Raw genomic sequence first — 22,602 nt, forward strand, 5'->3', positions numbered from 1 at the left:
CATTTACTTTATGTTCGTATCCTTATCTTTTATTATTCTTATAGTTGTTGCATTGTCAAGAAGGAACCTGCAAGTAAGAATTTCATTAGACAGTATATACACCATGTGTATCCTGTACATACATAAAACTTGAAACTAGAGTAGCCTCCTGTGTCCTAGAGGAACACCTGACCTGAGTATTCAGAGTCACAATCTTCTGTGAATTGTGGCAACTGCAAGATGAGATATTTTCAACTCTACTCAATCAGATAAATACTCACATAACTTTCCACACTGGAGTCACTAATAAACTCTGTACTGTTAATTAATATTTTTGCAAGTACAAGACAAGAGGAACATTTGATCTTTTCCCCTGATATTTCCCCTGTTCATTGTAACATTGTTGTCATTTGGAAATAAACCACATAAAACCCCTTTTTTAGAAACTCTGGTTTGATTTAGAGTTCTTGTGGTGCTCTTGTCTAAACTTGTGAATGTACCTAATCCAAAGATAGGGAAAAGTTTAGAAACATAAAAAAAGAGCAGCAGAGACAACTCACTAGTCTTATTTAACGTATAGGTTTCCCTAACCCACCTGTGTGTTATGTAATGTAGGTGGTGTCGATTATTGACTATCTATTTTGGTCAAAACCCCATGATTGTATTAGACGCTTTAATAAAATGTATATTACAAACCAAGGTGGATGTCAGAAAACGGGACACTATCCAAATCAACATTGAAATCCAAATGTCACTGTGCTCCATAGTTCACGGAGTGTATTTCAAACCTGTTCCTGAGGACCCACATATGTGTACCAGCCCCAAACTAACATGTCTGACTCAATGGATCAGCCAATCACAAAGTCCTTGATTAGTTGAATGAAGTGTGTTAGTACTGAGCTGGAGCAAAAGCCTGCACATCATATAGGTCCCCAGAGGCAGGGCTGAAGACCAGTGATGAAGAACACAGATTTAAAACCTCAGTCCAACTCCACTCTTCCACTATTGAGGTCACTGGTCAGATGCATGACATCATAAAAGGGTCAAAGCGTGGAATCCAGGGTCTGCTGGGGGTCTGATGATGTCATCACCAGGAAGAGACGCTTGGAGAGCTCAGGACCAACCCGGCGAGTTGTGGAAGTCACGCCCTCCCCTCTGCGAATCAGGAGGTCCGATAGCAATGACAGTTTCTCACGCTCGGACTTGCACCGAATGTACGCCTGCCAACGACATCACAATGCGGAGAGCAATTGTGAGATTCAGTGTGGGCAAAGAAACATGCTGTATCTTTGTGTACATATTGTGTGTGGTTTTACCTGGTTGAGTAGCTGTGGAGAGGGGTAGGCAGCGAGGATGGCAGAGGCCATATCTTGGCTGACTCTGTTCAGCTGCTGGATCTGTCTCTTCCAGACCTGCAGGAGTCCTTTCCCAGCCCTGTCCACTTTCTGGCCTCCAGCCCACTCACTCTCCAGGTAGAACGAGAAGCCTGTCTTCTCCCTCTCTCGTCTGGAGACAGACACACAAACATACAATATATGAGATGTTACTCACTTACAACTCTGCACAACTGTATATTGTAATGACTTACTGATTGAGTGGTTCTATATTGAAATTACACAGTTGATCATTTATCTGTCACAGCATCTCACTCACTTGAATGGGGTCTCAGCTACCGCTTTGGTTGCCATGACGATGTGGTCAGAGAACTCCTTCCAGGTGGACAGGAAATGCACCTGAACCCCCGTGTGTAGCTGCAGGTGTACCACGGCCTGATGGGATGGATGTTGGAGGACCAAGAGAGACTGTTACAGAGGTACTTTGGAAAACTGTCACACAAGTGTCCTACATGACATGAAGCATGTAGGCTTACCTTTACTCCATACAAGTGGACATGGGTGTGCAGGGGCGTCATACACCCCAAAAATCTGAGGGGGCCCAAAGTACGTGAGGATGGCTGGGGGGTGGTCCGTAGGAGTGCTTGGCCTCCCAACCGTAAGTTTGAGAATTTAGCATTTTTCAATCACCTGAAAACATATTTTTGCTGCAATCTAGACCCATAATATGTGAACAAATGTCTATTTTTCTACATATCTAAGCATACCTCAAGCTGTCTGTATCCTCCTGAGGGTGGTTATTTTTTTAAAGAAACTAAATATGCTTCTCTGCATCTCTACTAAAATCTGGGTAAAAGATTGAAAGTGGCGAACCGTGACTATTGGACTTAGAGGCCTTCAGGTGCGATTTTTTTTAAAACTTCCCATCCAAAATCATGAAAACAACTGATACAGAGCATCACTTAATGCGCCCGACATAATATTGTGTAGTCGGACCATTCCAGTGCAGACTCTAGCACAGGAGAAGAAATGCTTTTTGATGACAAAATCAAAACGGGCCTGAGTTGTGCTTCGGGCTGCAGCTCACACAGAGACAGCACTGGGACACAACAGCAGCTGTGTGTGTAAACCATGGGGGAACCAAGCCAGGAAAAAAAGCCATATTACAACTTGTTGTGATAATTGCATTGTTAAGGCTACTCTATACCCATTAGAAATGCATTGATGTGCCCCCGTGATATACAGTGTACAAAACATTTGGAAAAACTTCCTAATACTTTGTTGCACCCCTTTTGCCCTCAGAACAGCGTTGGGGCATGGACTCTACAGTGTATAGAAAAGCGTTCCACAGGGATGCTGGCCCATGTTCACTCCAATGCTTCCCACAGTTATGTCAAGTTGGCCGGATGTCCTTTGGGAGGTGGACCATTCTTGATACACACAGGAAATTGTTGAGCATGAAAAGTCCAGCAGTGACGTAGTTCGTCACACTCAAACCAGTGCGCCTGGCACCTACTACCATACCCCGTTCAAAGGCACTTACATTTTTTTGTCTTGCCCATTCATGCTCTGAATGGCACACACACAATCCATGTCTCAATTGTCTCAAGGCTTAAAAAGTATTATTAAACCCGTCTCCTCCCCTTCATCTACACCAGGGATGGGCATCTGGCGGCCCGTGGGCCACCCTCCTTTTGAAGGCCCTCGGATCAATCCTCCCCTCCTCCCTGAACGCAACATGTAAAGTGTTGGTCCAATGTTTCATGAGCTGAAATAAAAGATCCCAGAAATGTTCCATACTCACAAAAAGCTTCTCTCTAAAATGTTGTGCACAAATTTGTTTACATCCCTGTTAGTGAGCATTTCTCCTTTGCCAAAATAATCCATCCACCTGACAGGTGTGGCATAGCAAGAAGCTGATTAAACAGCATGATCATTACACAGGTGCACCTTGTGCTGGGGACAATATGGCCACAAAAATGCAGTTGTCACAACACAATGCCACAGATGTTTCAAGTTTAGAGTGAGCATGCAATTGGCACACTGTACTTCTCTCAACACATATCAAAGCTGCAAGCTAAGGTTAAATCTACACCTGGTTTCCTCTATCGTAATCACTCCTCTTTCACCCCAGCTGCCAAACTAACCCTGATTCAGATGACCATCCTACCCATGCTAGATTACGGAGACGTAATTTATAGATCGGCAGGTAAGGGTGCTCTCGAGCGGCTTGATGTTCTTTACCATTCGGCCATCAGATTTGCCACCAATGTACCTTATAGAACACATCACTGCACTCTATACTCCTCTGTAAACTTGAAGCAAGACCCTCTGGTTGATGCTTATTTATAAAACCCTCTTAGGCGTCACTCCTTCCCCTATATGAGATACCTACTGCAACCCTCATCCTCCACATACAACACCCGTTCTGCCAGTCACATTCTGTTAAAGGTCCCCAAAGCACACATCCCTGGGTCGCTCCTCGTTTCAGTTCGCTGCAGCTAGCGACTGGAACGAGCTGCAACAAACACTCAAACTGGACAGTTTTATCTCCATCTACATTCAAAGACTCAATCATGGACACTATTACTGACACTTGTGGCTGCTTCGCGTGATGTATTGTTGTCTCTACCTTTTTGCCCTTTGTGCTGTTGTCTGTGCCTAACAATGTTTGTACCATGTTTGTGCTGCTGCCATGTTATGTCGCTACCATGTTGTCATGTTGTGTTGCTGCCATTCTGTGTTGCCGTCTTAGGTATCTCTTTATGTAGTGGTGTGATGTCTCCCTTGTTGTAATGCATGTTTTGTCCTACTTTTTTTATTTTTAATCCCAGCCCCCATCCCCGCAGGAGGCTTTTCCCCTCCTGGTAGGCCTTCATTGTACATAAGAATTTGTTCTTAATTGACCTGCGTAATTAAATAAAAGGTTAAATAAAAATAAGTAAGTAACCTTGTCCGAGACAGATCGGCCCATAGTTGAGTTGGTTTCAAAGACTAAAAACTTGCTCAAATAGTATTTGCAAAGACAATTCCACACACTATATTGTCAAATGATTACCAGCTGCAAATGATGACAACCCACCTCCTCCACCTCAACTCGAGACACCTTGGGCAGTGCATCACCTTCATCTTTCTTCCTCCTCTTTTTCACCGCCCCCTTTCCTGCTGCTTGCTCATCCCCCAGGACCGCATCCCGGAACTTCTTCTGATTCTGGGATTTCTGGGATCTGTAGGCAAAACAATGTTTTTTGGGGCAAAATGGAGAACTTTTATGGGACACAGCTTGACGAAGTTTGATGTTTCTACAATAAACACTTTTCCTTCCTCCAAGTAACACTTATTTGAAATGCTAACACTTTATAATAACTTATAGCAATAAACCATTTAATTATGAATGCTTAATTGTTTTCAATAAATGATCAAAAATGCTTTATAAAACTATTATAAATAACCCCAAGGGGACGGTTGCATAGTACCTTGTCCCTACATAGTGCACTTTGTAGGCAATATGGTGCCATTTGGGACACAGACCACATCCCTCTCCAGCCCCCTCACCTGAAGTATTTCTCCAGGTCTATGACCACCAGACTGGGGGTCTTGCCAGGGTTGCGAGCCTGCAGACCCAGGGTCCAGGAGGTCAAAGAGGCGCTACAGTCTGCACCTCCACCCCTCTGTTCCTGGGTAACATACAGACAGGGAGGAGGGAGGGAGGTCAGAATCTGGTCACAGTGTATTGCCTAATGTTGTAAAAGTGTCCTGGATTGATGCAATTATTATCAGCACAAGTGTTGAGACGGCAACGGTTGTTTTGTGTATTTTTTTACGCATGTTTAGCATGAAATACTGTAAATCATCAATGTGTGACTATGCCTTCTTGGTTGTTGTTATTGTTGCTCGACAACAAGGTATTGTTAAGCAATAAAGCCAGAGGGGGTGTGGTATATGGCCAAAATACCACGGCTAAGGGCTGTTCTTAGGCACGACGCAAAGCGGAGTGCCTGGATACAGCCCTTCCCTGAGGTGCCTTATTGCTATTATAAACTGGTTACCAATGTAATTACAGCAGTAGAAATAAATGTTCTCATACCAGTGGTATACGGGTCTGATATCACAGCTTTCAGACAATCAGCATTCAGGGCTCAAACCACCCAGTTTATAAATCAGCAATATGCTACAACAAAACATGCTAATATGCTCTTCCGGGTCATTGTCAATTGTGAGTGTCAGCATTTTAGGATGTTTTGTTGTAGCCTCTGTAAGCTTTTCACTCATCATTATTCATGATACATTCATGTTTTTCCATAAATCATGGCATTATCAGGATTAATTTAGAACTGTTCAGAAACATGTTCTTCTCTTACTTGAATAGAAAATGGCACAATACATTATTCACCATTCAATTCTGGTCGGGCAAAACATAACCCACAACAAGAAAAAAACTGCAAATGCATTCAAGGAGTTTATAGAATTACAAGCTTGATGTAGTCATTGCATGCAAGGAATATGGGACAAAATAGTCAATTTGACTACTTTCATACATTTTATTTAGCTCATTAATCTAGAGGTTCACATACTTTTTCCCACAAAGAAAGTGACTGTTGGATCAATTTGCTCAATAAAGAAATGTAAAAGTATAATTGTTTTTGTGCCATTTGTTTAAATCAGATTCACTTCATCTATACTCAACAAAAAAAATTAAAGCAACATAGTGTTGGTTCCATATTTCATGAGCTGAAATAAAAGATCCCAGAATTTACCATTTGCATAAAAACCTTATTTCTCTCAAATTTTTGGCACCAACTTGTTTAAATCCCTGTTAGTGAGCATTTATCCTAAATCAAGATAATCCATCCACCTGACAGTTGTGGCATATCAAGACGGTGATTAAATGGCATGATCATTACACAGGTGCACCTTGTGCTGGGGACAATAAAAGGCCACACTAAAATGTCTCAAGTTGAGGGAGCGTTCAATGTCATACTGATTGCAGGAATGTTCACCAAAGCTGTTGCCAGAGGATTTTATGTTAATTTCTCTACCATAAGCGGCCTCCAACATTGTTTTAGAGAATTTTGCAGTATGTCCAACAGGCCTCACAATCGCAGACCATGTGTAACCACGCCAGCCCAGGACCTCCACATCCGGCTTCTTCACCAGTGGGATCATCTGAGACCAGCCACCCGGACAGCTGATGAAACTGTGGGTTTGCACAACCGAAGAATTTCTGCACAAACTGTCAGAAACGGTCTCAGGGAAGCTCAGCTGTGTGCTCGTCGTCCTCACCAGGGTCTTGACCTGACTGCAGTTCGGCGTCGTAATCAACTTTAGTGGGCAAATCCCGGTTTCAATTGTACCGGGAAGATGACAGACAGTGTGTATGGCGTTGTGTGGTTGAGCAGTTTGCTGATGTCAACATTGTGAACAGAGTGTCCCATGTTGGCGGTGGGGTTATGATTTGGGCAGGCATATGCTACGGACAATGAACACAATTGCATTTAATCAATGGCAATTTATATGCACAGAGATACCATGACGAGATCCTGAGGCCCATTGTTGTGCCAATTATCCGCCACCATCACCTCATGTTTCAGTATGATAATGCACGGCAGTATGTCACAAGGATCCGTACACAATTCCTGGAAACTAAAAATGTCCCAGTTCTTCCATGGCCTGCATTCTCACCAGACATATCACCCATTGAGCATATTTGGATGCTCTCGATCTATGTGGACAACGGCATGTTCCAGTTCCCACCAATATCCAGCAACTTAGCACAGCCATTGAAGCGGAGTGGGACAACATTCCACGAGCCACAATCAACAGACTGATCAACTCTATGCAAAGGAGATATGTCGCCCCAATCCTTTTTTTTTTATATCGGTCACCAACAGATGCATATCTGTATTCCCAGTCATGTGAAATACATAGATTAGGGTCTAATGAATTTAATGAAATTGACTGATTTCCTTATATGAACTGTAACTCAGTAAAATCGTTGAAATTGTTAATTTATATTTTTGTTCAGTGTATTAGTACATTTTAGGTCAAATTTATCCAGAACTAAAGAAAATGCTAAAGTTTTCAAACTTTCTCTAAGCACTGTATGCATATAATGGTGTGTACATACATTATGGACAGTATATTAATAGAAAAGGTGTGTACAGCTGTAGTTATATAGGATGAGCCTTGACTAGAATACAGTATATACAGATGAAGTGGGTAAAACAGTATATAAAAACATTAAAGTGACCCGTGTTCAATGACTATGTAACAATTTGTAAAGTCAAAACAATTTCAATGTTTGAGGAAAAAAATGCATTATCATCTTTAGATCAGAGTTGTAGTTGTACTGACTTACACAGTACCTTCAGAAAGTATTCATACCCCTTGACTTATTCCACATTTTGTTGTGTTACAGCATAAATTCAAAATTGTTTTTGAAAGAAAAGCCCATTTTTTGTCCATTAAAATAACATCAAATTGATCAGAAATACAGTGTAGACATTGTTAATGTTGTAAATGACTACTGTAGCTGGAAATGGTAGATTTTTTTTAGGCGTACAGGGGCCCATTATCAGCAAACGTCACTCCTGTGCTCCAATGGCACGTTGTGTTAGCTAATCCAAGTTTATCATTTTAAAAGGCTAATTGATCATTAGAAAACCCTTTTGCAATTATGTTAGCACAGCTGAAAACTGTTGTTCTGATTAAAGAAGCAATAAAACTGGCCTTCTTTAGACTAGTTGAGTATCTGGAGCATCAGCATTTGTGGGTTCGATTACAGGCTCAAAATGGCCAGAAACAAAGACCTTTCTTCTGAAACTCGTCAGTCTATTCTTGTTCTGAGAAATGAAGGCTATTCCATGAGAGAAATTGCCAAGAAACTGAAGATCTTGTACAACGGTGTATACTACTCCCTTCACAGAACAGTGCAAACTGACTAACCAGAATAGAAAGAGGATTGGGAGGCCGCGGTGCACAAATGAACAAGAGGACAAGTACATTACAGTGTCTAGTTTGAGAAAGACGCCTCAAAAGTCCTCAACAGGCAGCTTCATTAAATAGTACCCGCAAAACACCAGTCTCAACATCAACAGTGAAGAGGCGACTCCGGGATGCTGGCCTTCTAGGCAAAGAAAACTGGCCAATAAAACAAAAGATTAAGATGGGCAAAAGAAAACACAGACACTGGACAGAGGAACTCTGCATAGAAGGAGTTATTCTTAACTTATTTAGGCTTGCCATAACAAAGGGGTTGAATACTTATTGACTCAAGACATTTCAGCTTTTCATTTGTAAACATTTAGAAAAACATAATTCCACTTTGATATTGTGTGTAGGCCAGTGACAAAAAATATCGAATTTAATACATTTTAAATTCAGGCTGTAACAACAAAATGTAGAAAAGGTCAGGGGGTGTGAATACTTTATGAAAGCACTGTACATAGGGCAGCAGTCTCTAAGGTGCAGGGTTGAGTACCGGGTGGTAGCCAGCTAATAACAGTGACTAAAGTTCAGGGCAGGGTACTGGGTGGAGGCTTGCTAGTGTGTGTACACTGAGTGCTCTTTCAATGACAGACTGACCATGTGAATCCAGGTGAAAGCTATGATCCCTTATTGAGGTCACCTGTTAAATCCACTTCAAATCAGTGTAGCTGAAGGAGAGGAGACAGGTAAAAAATATTTTTTTTAACCTTGAAACAATTGAGACATGGATTGTGTAAGTGTGCCATTCAGAGGGTGAATGGGCAAGACAAAAGATCTAAGTGCCTTTGAATGGGTTATGGTAGTAGATGTCAGGTGCACTGGTTTGAGTGTGCCAAGAACTGCAACGCTGCTGAGTTTCACGCCAACAGTTTCCTGTGTGTATCAAGAATGGTTCAAAACCCATAGGACATCCAGCCAACTTGACTACTGTGGGAAGTATTGGAGTCAACATGGGCCAGCATCCCTGTGGAATGATTGACACCTTGTAAAGTCCATGCCCGACGAATTAAGGCTGTTCTGAGGGCAAAACGGGGTGCAACTCAATATTAGGAAGGTGTTCCTAATGTTTTGTATACTCTGTATGCATGTATAGACCTATGACCATGAACTGCTGTGTGGACACCCCTCCCAACTAGCACATTCAAGCTAGTCAGCAGAAACAGGAAGTAGGATGAAACCATAGCAACGCCCAACCCAGAGAGGTGTCACTCACCTGAGTGTAGCTGTGGATCAGGTTGATGAAGTCATCAACAGGTACTTGCATCACTGTGTGGGCCTCCGGGATACACAACACCTCACCTGTCTGAGAAGCAACAGAGATTAAGGGATTTGATTTGCTTGTTCGACATAGATCAACCACTGCAGTCAGCGACTGCCAAGTGACTGATCTACAAATCACCTGGCATAACGAATAACTACTCATTATTATTTGTACATCAGTCAATCAGTAAAAATTTACCCATAATTCATCACAGATTCAACACGACCACAAAAAGCTATGGGTTGCATTAGGGGTGTGAACGTTTAAAAGAGATTAGGATACATAACGGGAAGAAAATCCCTAACCAAAAAATGTCCCCCCACATAATTAAAATCACAGTGCAGTTATCACAAAACATTATTTTCCATGTTATAGCCTGACTAGACGATAGGCAATAAAGGCCTGGGGAAAGTTGTGTAATTTAAATGAAACCAGAGAGGAAGAGGAAAACTTTAGGCTTCTTTGGTGAATTTGTAAGGCATACAAGACAAACATTGCGAGATTCAGATTACCAGGACATATGCGCACCACGGTTCTTTGTGCCTGCCCCCTCATTTCTCTCCCTCCCTCACCATGGCTCGCCTGGGGCGTATTCAGTATTCTGTTGCAAACGTTTCGGAATGGAAGCAAACGGAGCGAAAATCGGGAGGGACCTACCTGAATTTGTCCAATAGAAACTCTCGTTTAAGTTGCAAACTGTTTGGACTAATGATTACAACCCTGCTCTTTTGCTTCCCTAATAATGCGAGTGTGGGTTCAGTGTGTTTTGTGTAGAATATCCTTGCCTATTCATTGACGATAGACCCTGCTTTTTACTGAAGTTGCAAGACATTGCAAGCCAAGAAATTGCAAGATACAGCATTCCATTTCGATAGATAGGCCTAGTGCTCGAACTGCCTATACTGTGCCCCACCACTCTCTCTCCGTCCCTCGATAGCTCGCTATGAAAGATACAAGTGTTCGTGTTCTCAGAAGTACAGCAAATAGTCTCCTCCGTTCCAAAAATATTGAATCTTAGGAGTCTATTTGTAGCGGAATCATATCTTGACACCCAGAAATGGGAGTCGAAATCGAGAGTCGACATTCAAGGAGTCGAGGAATCAATTATTTTGGAGAGCGACGCTCCACCATGACGTCATCGTCGTTAATAGTTGGAAAAATGGCAGAGAAAGGCAACAGACAGCAGTTAAGTCCTGTATGGCAATGAGAAGGTGGAATTGAGGTACAGTAGTGATAGTACATGTACTTTGTTTACCCATCTAAAAGGGACGCACCATGAGACCCAAACAGTTTTTGGCAGCAGCACAGTTGCATTGTGAATTCACATGTAAAATGGCAGTTTAAACATTAAGAAACAGTTTTGATTTGTCACTTCCCTAGTTGCGTTGCATGAATAAGATGAAGATAAAAACATACTTGTGCTTGGTTAATACAGCATGGATAAGCATGGCATGGGGAGAAGCGAGAGAGATGTGTGTGTGTGATGCTCCAGTCACCTGAGTGCTAGGTGTTCTCCTGACCCAGTTGACGCTGCGAGGAAGGGGCTGTTTCTCTATGGCACAGCTGCAGCCCATGGCCTGGAGTGACGTCAGCAAAGGGCCCCCACCTTCCAACTGCAACAGAGCTACACACACACACCACACACACACACACACACACACACGTTGGAAACTGAGAACTACAAAATCCTCTGTGTAGCCCTTACTTACACCTATTCAATGCTTTTTAATCCATGTGGGTGAGACTGTGAGCAAGTGCACACTCTGGGAGAAAGATAGGGAATTGAAACACAGCCACTGCCTCTCTTCAACACACCTGGATCCACAGACACCACCATGTGTTTGATGCACTCCTCTGGTCGCAGTGCTTTCACAGCCTCTGCCAGGGCCGCCTTCTCCGCCTTCTGCCTCTCCTGCTGCAGCATCCGCGCCTCCTTGTCCCCCTGCTGCCTCTCCCTGGCCTCCCTCCTCAGCGCCTCCCTGGACCCCTGGATCTCCTCACCAGTCCTCTTGGAGGGCTTCCTCTTGGCAGGGGAGGTGGTGCTCCTAGCCCAGGAGGAGGGCTTTGGCGGGGGACACAGCTGAGGGAGAGCTGCCTCCTCTGGGTCATCCCAGTCTGGTCCTCCACCTTTCTCCTTCCTACGATGACTGTTTAGGGTCTCGTATGAGGTGAATAGAGGTTCAGACTCTGAGTGACCATTCGGTGCCAACAGGCCTAAACCACCAGGAGGGTCAGGTGAGGAGTGATGATTGCCCTGTCCATTACTGAGAGTGGAGGATGCAGGCTCCAAACCCTCCTGTCTCTGTTTGAGTCTCAGCGCCAGTGGGATATAGGGAACATCCACTTCCTCATCATCACTACTGATCATCATAACATCAGCCACCCCTATGGGGAGGTCTGTATGAGAGCTGTCCAGGACCACCAGGTCTGGTTGGTCTGTGTGGCTCAGGGAGGCTTGGCTCAGGCTACGGCCGGGCTGGAGGAAGTCATACACAGGGAGATCCTCGTCCAGGTCACTGGTGGAGTCACTGTAGCTGCCCATGGTGGGTCCAGTCTCAGACAGTTGAGACGGACTGTGGATGGACAAAGCAGGTTAAAATCAGAACCATGGTGTTATGTGGGCAGGCGCCATTGGATTCTGTATGGTTGGCACTATTAATTATGTTCCATCCAGAATGATAACATACATATTTATTGTACAATCTATTGGAGTAGGCCTAAATAGGCTAAAGAGTATCCAAATTGGCCTTCCTCTCTGGGCACTCTAGCCTCGAGAGACCGCTAGTGAGTGCTGTTCTTCTGACGTTGTAGTTCCGCTCTAGGTCATCTTCAACCTAGGTTCCGCTTAGGGTACAATGTCAGGAAGAACAGCGCTCAATGGATAGAGGTTCAATTTTGTTGGATCCCTGCTCAAAGAGGAGTCAATGGAAATGATTTAGTAGATATACAGGTGCAATTAGGGAGAGGAGAGGTTAAAACATGAATCCAAAACTTTAGGTTAGATTGCTGGCAGAGGAAAATATAGTAAAAGGAAATCTGTACAAGAAATTGGGTCTTGTAATGGGAACAGAAGAGCTTAAGTAATGTTGTCAACAACAAAAAAATGCTGGGTTAAAAACAACCCAATTTGGATAAATATTGTACAGAACACACGTTGGATTATTTTGATCCAGCCAGCTGGGTCACCTAGTTTGCTTGTTGGGTTATTGATGCTGGGCTATTGAGCTATGACCCACCGGGTCAGATCAGAAGACTGGTGGCGTGGCTTTCGTGTTGGCCACCCGAGAGAGTAAATGTCATTCCAGTTCTCTGGTCATCTGTTCTGTTGTATTTCGTTTTTTAGAGAGAGAAAGAGAGAGAAAGAGAAAGAGAGAGAAAGAAAGAGAGAGAAAGAGAAAGAGAGAGAAAGAGAGAGAGAGAAAGAAAGAGAAAGAGAGAGAGAGAGAGAAAGAAAGAGAAAGAGAGAGAGAGAGAAAGAAAGAGAGAGAAAGAAAGAGAAAGAGAAAGAGAGAGAGAAAGAGAGAGAAAGAAAGAAAGAGAGAGAGAAAGAAAGAGAAAGAGAAAGAGAGAGAGAAAGAGAGAGAAAGAGAGAGAAAGAAAGAGAAAGAAAGAGAAAGAGAGAGAGAAAGAAAGAGAAAGAGAAAGAGAGAGAAAGAAAGAGAAAGAGAAAGAGAAAGAGAGAGAGAGAGAGAGAGAGAGAAAGAGAGAGAGAAAGAGAGAGTTAAGGCATATGGGATTGAATTATTTGAACTTGGTAGGGAAGCATGTTACTGGAATGTGTGATGGGTGTATGGTGGAAGAAACGGATGAACATGTATTTTATTGTCAATTGTATGGGAGAGTTTGACAGGGTCAGAGTTTGGACGGGGCTGGGGTTCGGGTGGTATTTTGGGTGGTGGTGGGGGGTGGTGGATGGGGTAGTGAGGTTTGTAGGGGATATAGATTAATAGAAAGGCCATGACTGGCCTCACACTCCAGTGGCTTCAAAGCCTCTCACTGGCCAATACAAAGCATCAGCAATCCAGGGTTTATATCAGGGTTCCCCAAATGGTGGCCCGCAAGCAGTTTTATTTGGCCTCCCAAGTTTTCTGAGCAATAATAATTTTTTTAAGACTAAAAACACCAGGAAATCAGCTCCAAGTGATTTTAATTTTGGAAATCTGTTCCCAAGTATTCCCATGCATAATAGAGAGACACGTATGCAAATGTAATTATGTCCCGGCCCCCAGACCATCCGCTCAAGAAAAAAAATTGCCCCGCAGCTGAATCGAGTTGATAAGGAGCTGATCGTGGACTCCAGGAAAAGGCGGACAGGCCCTCATTAACAGGGGCTGTAGTGGAGCGAGTCCACATCAACGAACGATCATGGTCCAAACACACCAAGACAGTCGTGAAGAGGGCACGACAACACCTTTTCCCCTCAGGAGACTAAAAAGATTTGGCATGGGTCCTCAGATCCTCAAAAAGTTCTACAGCTGCACCAACGAGAGCATCCTGACCGGTTGCATCACCGCCTGGTATGGCAACTGCTCGGCATCTGACCGTAAGGCGCTACAGGGTGTAGTACGGCCCAGTACATCATTGTGGCCAAGCTTCCTGCAATCCAGGAACTATATAATAGGCGGTGTCAGAGGAAAGCCCATAAAATTGTATGAGACTCCAGTCACCCAAGCTATAGACTGTTTTCTCTGCTACCGCATGGTACCGGAGCGCCAAGTCTAGGACCAAAAGGCTCCTTAACAGCTTCTACCCCCAAGCCATAAGACTGCTGAACAATTAATCAAATGTCCACCGGACGATTACATTGACCCCCCATATTTGTTTGTACACTGCTGCTACTCGCTGTTTATTATCTATGCATAGTCACTTCACCCCTACCTACATGTACAAATTACTTCAACTAACCTGTATCCCCACACACTGACTGTATATAGCCTCGTTATTGCTATGTTACTTTATAATTTTTTACTTTAGTTTATTTGGTAAATATTTTCTTAACTCTTCTTGAGGCATATGTTGGTTAATTCAGGCTAGGGTCTATTTTTCTCAATTTCCACCTGACTTGACGTGCTCAAAGTAAACTGCCTGTTGCTCAGGCCCTGAAGCCAGGATATGCATATAATTGGTACCATTGGAAAGAAAACTCTGAAGTTGGTAGAATTGTTAAAATAATGCAGGAGACTATAACACAATTGATATGGTAGGAGAAAATCCAAAGAAAAACCAGAGTTTTCTTTTTTTGGAGTGCCCATGCTCTTCCAATGGAACGTATTAGGTAAAAAAATGAATCTAGCGCCCAGTGTGCAATTCCTATGTCTTTCACTGGGTTTCAATAGTCTTTGGTCAAGGTTTCAGGCTTGTTTCTGTTCTTCCAAAACAGACTTAGAAATTCGTCTATGCGCGCGCAACAAAGAGGACACGTACCCGCTAATATCGTTTTCCTATTGAACATACTTCTTTCCGTATGAAATATTATAGTTTAATTTCATTTTAGGGTATTTGAGGATTAAATAGAAACATATTTTGAATTGTTTTATCAAAGTTTAGCAGGTAGCTTTTTGGAATCCTTTCTCTGCCTGTTGAACGAGTGGATTACTCAATTCGATGGCGCCAACTAAACTGACTTTTTGGGATATAAAGAAGGATTTTATCTAATAAAACGACACTACATGTTGTAGCTGGGACCCTTTGGATGACAAATCAGAAGAAGATTTTCAAACAGTAAGTGAATATTTAATCGCCATTTGTGAATTTATGAAACCTGTGCCGGTGGAAAAATATTTTGATATGGGGCGCCGTCCTCAAACAATCGCATGCTTTCGCTGTAAAGCCTACTGTAAATCGGACAATGCAGTTAGATTAACAAGAATTTAAGCTTTTAACCGATTTAAGACACTTGTATGTACATACATGTTTAATATCCACAATTTCTATGATTATTTATAGTCCCTCTGCCCAAGAACGCCAAGGTAACCGGTCTTAATGACTATTGCCCTGTAGCCAATTCGTAAACCGCCCCAACAGATGACACCATCTCTATTGCACTCCAGACTATCCTTTCCCACTTGGACAAAAGGAAGACCTATTTGAGAATGTTGTTCATTGACTATAGCTCAGAGTTCAACACCATAGTGCCCTTCAAGCTTATCACTAAGCTTGAAGGACCCTGGGACTAAACACCTCCCTCTGCAACAGGATCCTGGACTTCCTGACGGGACACCCCCTCAGGTGGTGAGGGTAGGCAACAACACATCCACCACACTGACCCTCAACAACGGGGCCCCTCAGGGGTGTGTGCTTAGTCCCCTCTTGTACTCTCTGTTCACCAACAACTGCATGGCACGACTCCAACACCATCATGAAGTTTGCCGACGACACGAGTGGTAGGCCTGATCACTGACGACAATGAGAGCCTATAGGGAAGAAGTCAGAGACTTCGCAATGTGGTACCAGGAAAACAACCTCTCCCTCAGCTTCAGCAAGACAGTGGAGCTGATCATGGGCTATCGGTAACGGTGGGCCGAACATGCCCCCATTCATATTGACAGGGCTGTAGTGGAGCGGGTCGAGAGCTTCAAGTTATTCGGTGTCTACATCACAAAGAATTTATGGTCCAAACTAGGGCTGGGCAGTATACCGTATTTTAGAATATACCAGTATTGATGCACGGACCAGTTTGGGTTTTTCTGCTGTTTCCTGAAGTCCACGATCATCTCCTTTGTTTTGTTGACGTTGAGTGATGGAGTGTGGTGTCAGGAAAACAACCTGAGTGCCCTCACCTCCTCCCTGTAGGCTGTCTCGTCGTTTTGGTGATCAAGCCTACTACTGTTGTGTAGTCTGCAAACTTGATGATTGAGTTGGAGGCTTGCATGGCCACGCAGTCATGGGTGAACACGGAGTACACTAGGGGGCTGAGCACGCACCCTTGTGGGGCCCCAGTGTTGAGGATCAGCGAAGTGGAGATGTTGTTTCCCACCTTCACCACCTGGGGGTGGCCCGTCAGGAAGTCCAGGACCCAATCGCACAGGGCCGGGTTGAGACCCAGGGCCTCAAGCTTAATGATGAACTTGGAGGGTACTGTGGTGTTGAATGCTGAGCTGTAGTCAATGAACAGCATTCTTACATAGGTATTCCCCTTGTCCAGATGGGACAGGGCAGTGTGCAGTGTGATGGCGATTGCATCGTCTGTGGACCGATTGGGGCGGTATGTAAATAGAAATGGGTCTAGGGTGACAGGTAAGGTGGAGTTGATATGATCCTTGACTAGTCTCTCAAAGCACTTCATGATGACAAAAGTGAGTGCTATGGGGCGATAGTCATTCAGTTCAGTTACCTTTGCCTTCTTGGGTACAGGACCAATGGTGGTCATCTTGAAGCATGTGGGGACAGCAGACTGGGATAGGGAGAGATTGAATATGTCTGTAAACACTAGCCAGCTAGTCTGTGCATGCTCTGAGGAAGTGGCTAGGGATGGCGTCTGGGCCGGCAGCCTTGCGAGGGTTAACATGTTTAAAATGTCTTACGTCGGCCACAGAGAAGGAGAGCCAATTCGTAAACAGTCCTTGGTAGTGGGCCGCGTCGGGGGCACTCTATTATCCTCAAAGCGGCCAAATAAGGTGTTTAATTTGTCTGGAAGCAAGACGTCAGTGTCCGTGACGTGGCTGATTATCTTTTTATAGTCCGTGATTGTCTGTAGACCCTGCCACATATGTCTCGTGTCTGAGCCGTTGAATTGCGACTCCACTTTGTCCCTATACTGACATTTCGCTTGTTTGATTGCCGTGGAGGGAATAACTACACTGTTTGTGTTCGGCCATATTCTCGGTCATCTTTCCATGGTTAAATGAGGTGGTTCGCACTTTCAGATTTGCACGAATGCAAAACTGAAAAGAGGAATACGCAAAGCATTAACATGTTAGCTACATGAAGTAGCTAAGAGAAAACATTCAAAGTAGCCAAGGATTATAGGGTCACCTAGGAAACACGTAGGTTCCTACCCTGTCACAATAACGCCGCCCTGGCGTTTTCATTTGTTGTCATGTCAAACAACACTATTCAAAGTGCCCATTATTATATTCTACTTATAGAATTAGAATAATCGTTCCATTTCCATGATTCCAACAGTTCACCTCAGTGTTTTGCTCTAAATCGCAAGTCCAATTAAAAACAAGGCATAGATTGTTTGCCCATATCGTGCAGCCCTACGTGGCAGTGTAGAAATGATCGCAAATCAGTGTAGAAAATGCAGAAATAGTTAAATGGCAAAAATTACTTTTGGTTGAAGTTGAATTGAACTGTATAAAACAAATCAGAATGGAGAAAGACCCATTGAAATAATTTAGAATATATGTGTTGCCACCCTAAAGTCACGCACTACTCATAATGCAAATGTATAACTTTTATTATTTAAAAATACATGAAATACTATCAAATAGTAGGCCTGATTACCAACAATGACGAGACAGCCTATAGGGAGGAGGTGAGGGCCCTGGAAGTGTGGTGCCAGGAAAGTAACCTCTCACCCAACGTCAACAAAACAAAATGAGTTGATCGTGAATTTCAGGAAACAGCAGAGGGAGCACCCCCCTATTGAAATCGACGGGACCGTAGCGGAGAAGGTGGAAAGCTTCAAGTTCCTCGACGTACATATCGAAAAACTAAAATTGTCCACCCACACAGACAGTGTGGTGAAGAAGGCGCAATAGCACCTCTTCAACCTCAGGAGGCTGAAAAAAAAATTGTCTTGGCAACTTAACCCCTCAAACTTTTACAGATGCACAATTGAGAGCATCCCCCTATGTGAGATATTTACTGCAGCCCTCGTCCTCCACATACAACACCCATTCTGCCTGTCACATTCTGTTTAAGGTCCCGAAAGCACACACATCCCTGGGTCGCTCGTCTTTTCAATTCGCTGCAGCTAGCAATTGGAACAAGCTGCAAACACTCAAACTGGACAGTTTTAGCTCAATCTCCTCATTCAAAGACTCAATCATGGACACTCTTACTGGCAGTTGTAGCTGCTTTGTGTGATGTATTGTTGTCTCCACCTTCTTGTCCTTTGTGCTGTTGTCTGTGCCCAATAATGTTTGTACCATGTTTTGTGTTGCTACCATGTTGTGTTGCAAAGGGCTGGAAACTTTCTGGGAAATTATCTTATAACAGTGAACCTTTGTGGAATACACATAAGGCAATTCTAGGTCTTGTGGCATATTTTGGATAAACTATCCCCAATGCAATGGAATTGCAACCCTCTGCATGCACAGTGCATTCATCCATCACATGTGCAGTGCACTCTTCCATCACATGATTCTCAAGATCTTGCACACTAATGAGATCTAATCTAATCTAATTGAGCCTACACTACTACACTGTCTGAGCCAAGGACTACATGCTTTCTGGTAAGTTTTGATGACAATACTGGGTGGGGTGAATATATTTTATATGACATGATTTTTTTGGTTAACTAGTAAATAGTAGCCTACTGCAAAGTGTGTTTAAATCATTTCTAACTTGTTAACAATTTCTGCTAGTTAGTTTTTGCTACCATGTGGGGTTTAGCTTGCTTGAGCCTGCTAACTGAGAAGTGTTAATTCACCTGTTTCATTTGAAAACATTTATCTTACAAAGGAGTTGTTTAATCTAACTGCTTAACCATTTATCTGTACATGGAATTGCATTTGTTTTTTTGTTGTTTTTTTTACAGGAAAATGCCCTGGGCACCACCTTATGTGTGGAGACATTTCACTGCAGCTAATGTAGAAGGAAAAGCTGTGTACATTTGTAAATACTGTGCCAAATCATATCTGAAGAATGCAACAAAGATGCAGAATCATCTGGCCAAGTGCATAAAGCTCCCTCAGCGCTCACAACAAGCAACCTCTGACAAAAGTCCCTCTACTTCTATTCGAGGTGAAAATGATGAATCCGACACCTTATCGATAGCAACAGCTCATGGTCCTCCTGGAATCAGAAGTTTTTTTGAGTCAATGGAGGAGCGTAGTCAGAGAAATGCTGATTAATGTCTTGCTCGAACAGCGTATGCAACTGGTTCACCTCTGATGCTCACAGGCAATGTGTATTGGAAGAGATTTCTGAATGTTCTTCGCCCAGCATACACCCCTCCAACCAGACATGGTTTATCTACTCATTTGCTGGATGCAGAGTTCAACAGAGTTCAAGTGAAGGTCAAGCAAATCATAGAGAAAGCAGAATGTATTACAATCATCTCTGATAGGTGGTTGAATGTTCGTGGGCAAGGAATAATTAACTACATCTCCACCCCTCAACCAGTATTCTTCAAGAGCGCAGATACAAGGAACAACAGACACACCGGTCTCTACATTGCAGATGAGCTGAATGCAGTCATCAATGACCTTGGACCACAGAAGGTATTTGCACTGGTGACAGACAATGCTGCGAACATGAAGGCTGCTTGGTCTAAAGTGGAGGAGTCCTACCCTCACATCACACACATTGGCTGTGCTGCTCATGCATTGAATCTGCTCCTCATGGACATCATGGCACTGAAAACAATAGATACTCTACAAGAGAGCCAAGGAAATGGCTAGGTATGTCAAGGGTCATCAAGTTATAGCAGCAATCTACCTCACCAAGCAAAGTGAGAAGAATAAGAGCACCACATTGAAGCTGCCCAGCAACACCCGTTGGGTGGTGTCATCATGTTTGTCTCCTGGAGGGGAAGGAGTCTCTCCAAGAAATGGCCATATCACAGTCTGCCGATATGGACAGCCCCATCAAGAGGATCCTCCTGGATGATGTATTTTGGGAGAGTGGTAAGCAGCCTGAAACCTATAGCAGTAGCCATTGCACAGATTGAGGGAGACAATGCCATCCTGTCTGATGTTCAGACTCTGCTTGCAGATGTAAGAGAAGAAATCCATACTGCCCTGCCCACTTCACTGTTGCTCCAAGCAGAGGACAATGCAGTTCTGAAATACATCAAAAAGCGTGAAGACTTCTGCCTGAAGCCCATATATACTGCAGCGTACATGTTGGACCCCAAGTATGCTGGCAAGAGCATCCTGTCTGGTGCAGAGATCAACAAGGCCTATTGTGTCATCACTACCTTGTCTCGCCACCTTGGTCTGGATGAGGGCAAGGTTCTTGGCAGTCTGGCAACTTGCAATTATGTCTACTTATGATAAGGTAAAAGGTTTATGTTTCGGTCTCCATATGATATGGTAAATATTTCCAATGCAAAAAACATCTACATTTAAATGGTACTAATATTAATTCCCATATTTTCCCATTAATTCCCACATTAAGTTTCCACCTCTGAATATTCCCCAAAATGTGCAGGCCGTCATTCTAAATAAGAATTTGTTCTTAACTGACTTGCCTAGTTAAATACAAATAATAGAACACTAGTCAGTTTAATAATGTTAACATATTTTGCATTACTCATCTCACATGTATATACCATATTCTATCCTACTGTATCTAAGTCTATGCCGCTCTGACATTGCTCGCCCAATATTTATATTTTTAATTCCATTCCTTTACTTTAGATTTGTGTGTATTGTTGTGCAATTGTTAGATATTACTGTTTGATATTGCTGTACTGTTAGAGCTAGAAACACAAGCATTTCGCTACACCCACAATAACATCTGCTAAACACGTGTATGTGACAAATACAATTTGATTTGAATACCGTCACACCATCAAAAAAAAATGTCAAATAGTGATATGATATTTTGACCATATCACACAGCCCTAGTCCAAAAACACCAACACAGTTGTGAAGAGGGCACAACAATGCTTCTTCCCCCTCAGGAGGCTGAAAAGATTTGGCATGGGCCCTCAGATCCTCAAAAAGATCTGCAACTGCACCATTGAGAGCATCTTGACTGGCTCCATCACCGCCTGGTATGACAACTGCTTGGCACCCGACCCCAGGGCACTACAGAGGGTAGAGCAGGGATGGGCAACTCCAGTCCTCAGGGGCCTGATTGGTGTCACACTTTTGTCCCAGCCCCCGTTAAACACACCTGACTCCAATTATCAACTAATCATGATCTTCAGTTTAGAATACCAGGCGCTGTCAAAGGAAGGTCCTAACAATTGTTGTCAACGACTCCAGCCACGGACTGTTATCTCTACTACGGCACAGAGTACCTACGCCCCAAGTCTGGAACCAACAGGACCCTGAACAGCTTCTACCCCCAAGCCATAAGACTGCTAAATAGTTAACTGCACTGACCCCTCACATACGCTGCTGCTTACTATCTGGTTTATAGACATAATTGGTCGGAGCACGTCAAACGAAAGACTAGTTTCTCAGTGACTCGTTCAATTTAATCATGACTGGAGTCGTTCAAAAATAACGAATCGTTTGCGTACTGCTACTGCTCAATGTGCATGCTAGTTACTACTTGCTAGCTTCATTGCTAAACACATAGTTGGAAATGAGTTAGCAAGTGATTTTGGGCACTGATAAACTTTTTTTTTTTTTTTTTACCGCGTGTAAGTTAACTGGTGCTTCATTTACGATAGTTTGACAGCTTGATGAAGTTGTAGACATGTTGTTCTCAGAAATCAGTCCTGAGCGCGCAGCCAGACTTTCCCGACTCGATAGACTATGCAGTGCACTTACTACTTTTTAAATGCACATGTTTTTACTTGAAATACTGTACCAAACACTAAAGCTACAGTTAACGTGTATGCAATTATCGTAACAGTAACATTCGAGGCCTATGGGTTGGGTTAATGTCATACTATTACATTTAGCTAGCTACATTAGCTAGTAGATGTTGTCGAGGCTAGTTAACGTTTAGCTACCAATACAACGTTAATATCGAACGTCTCAAATGAATTGAACATAATGATCTACTCACGTTCTTGTAGAAGGGGTTCAATATTTTATTTTCAGGACAAAAATAATTTCGATAACTTTCGAGCTATTTCGTCTTGCTAGCCTTTTGTAACTGGGTTTTCATAATTTTGGATTCCGCGGGTTTAGTGGACGAACTAGTTGGCACAATGATGGTTAAACCCCGCCTATTTCTACAATTTCTCTT

The 22,602-nt window shown here is 43.2% G+C and overlaps 1 protein-coding gene across 3 annotated transcripts; it reads right to left on the bottom strand.

The window, feature by feature from the left end:
• Positions 1-2: 2 nt before the first annotated feature.
• Positions 3-22,587, bottom strand: eme1 (essential meiotic structure-specific endonuclease 1). Of its 3 annotated transcripts, XM_014213213.3 has the most exons (10): positions 22,420-22,569; positions 12,798-12,883; positions 11,377-12,134; positions 11,058-11,185; positions 9,514-9,603; positions 4,869-4,990; positions 4,396-4,540; positions 1,633-1,748; positions 1,296-1,485; positions 3-1,199 (listed from the first exon to the last, which is right to left on the bottom strand). In XM_014213213.3, exons 3-10 carry the CDS (start codon positions 12,101-12,103, stop codon positions 1,023-1,025), a joined length of 1,695 nt encoding a protein of 564 aa, XP_014068688.1. In that variant the 5' UTR covers positions 12,104-12,134; positions 12,798-12,883; positions 22,420-22,569; the 3' UTR covers positions 3-1,022. The 3 variants fall into 3 exon arrangements, with proteins under 3 accessions (XP_014068688.1, XP_014068692.1, XP_014068670.1); XM_014213217.3 differs by lacking the exon at positions 12,798-12,883 and having other exon boundaries at positions 4,869-4,984; positions 22,420-22,587; XM_014213195.3 differs by lacking the exon at positions 12,798-12,883 and having other exon boundaries at positions 22,420-22,587.
• Positions 22,588-22,602: the final 15 nt, after the last annotated feature.

This window comes from Salmo salar, chromosome 01 (genome assembly GCF_965601325.2).
Source record: "Salmo salar chromosome 01, fSalSal1, whole genome shotgun sequence".
Classification (NCBI taxonomy): Eukaryota; Metazoa; Chordata; class Actinopteri; order Salmoniformes; family Salmonidae; genus Salmo; species Salmo salar.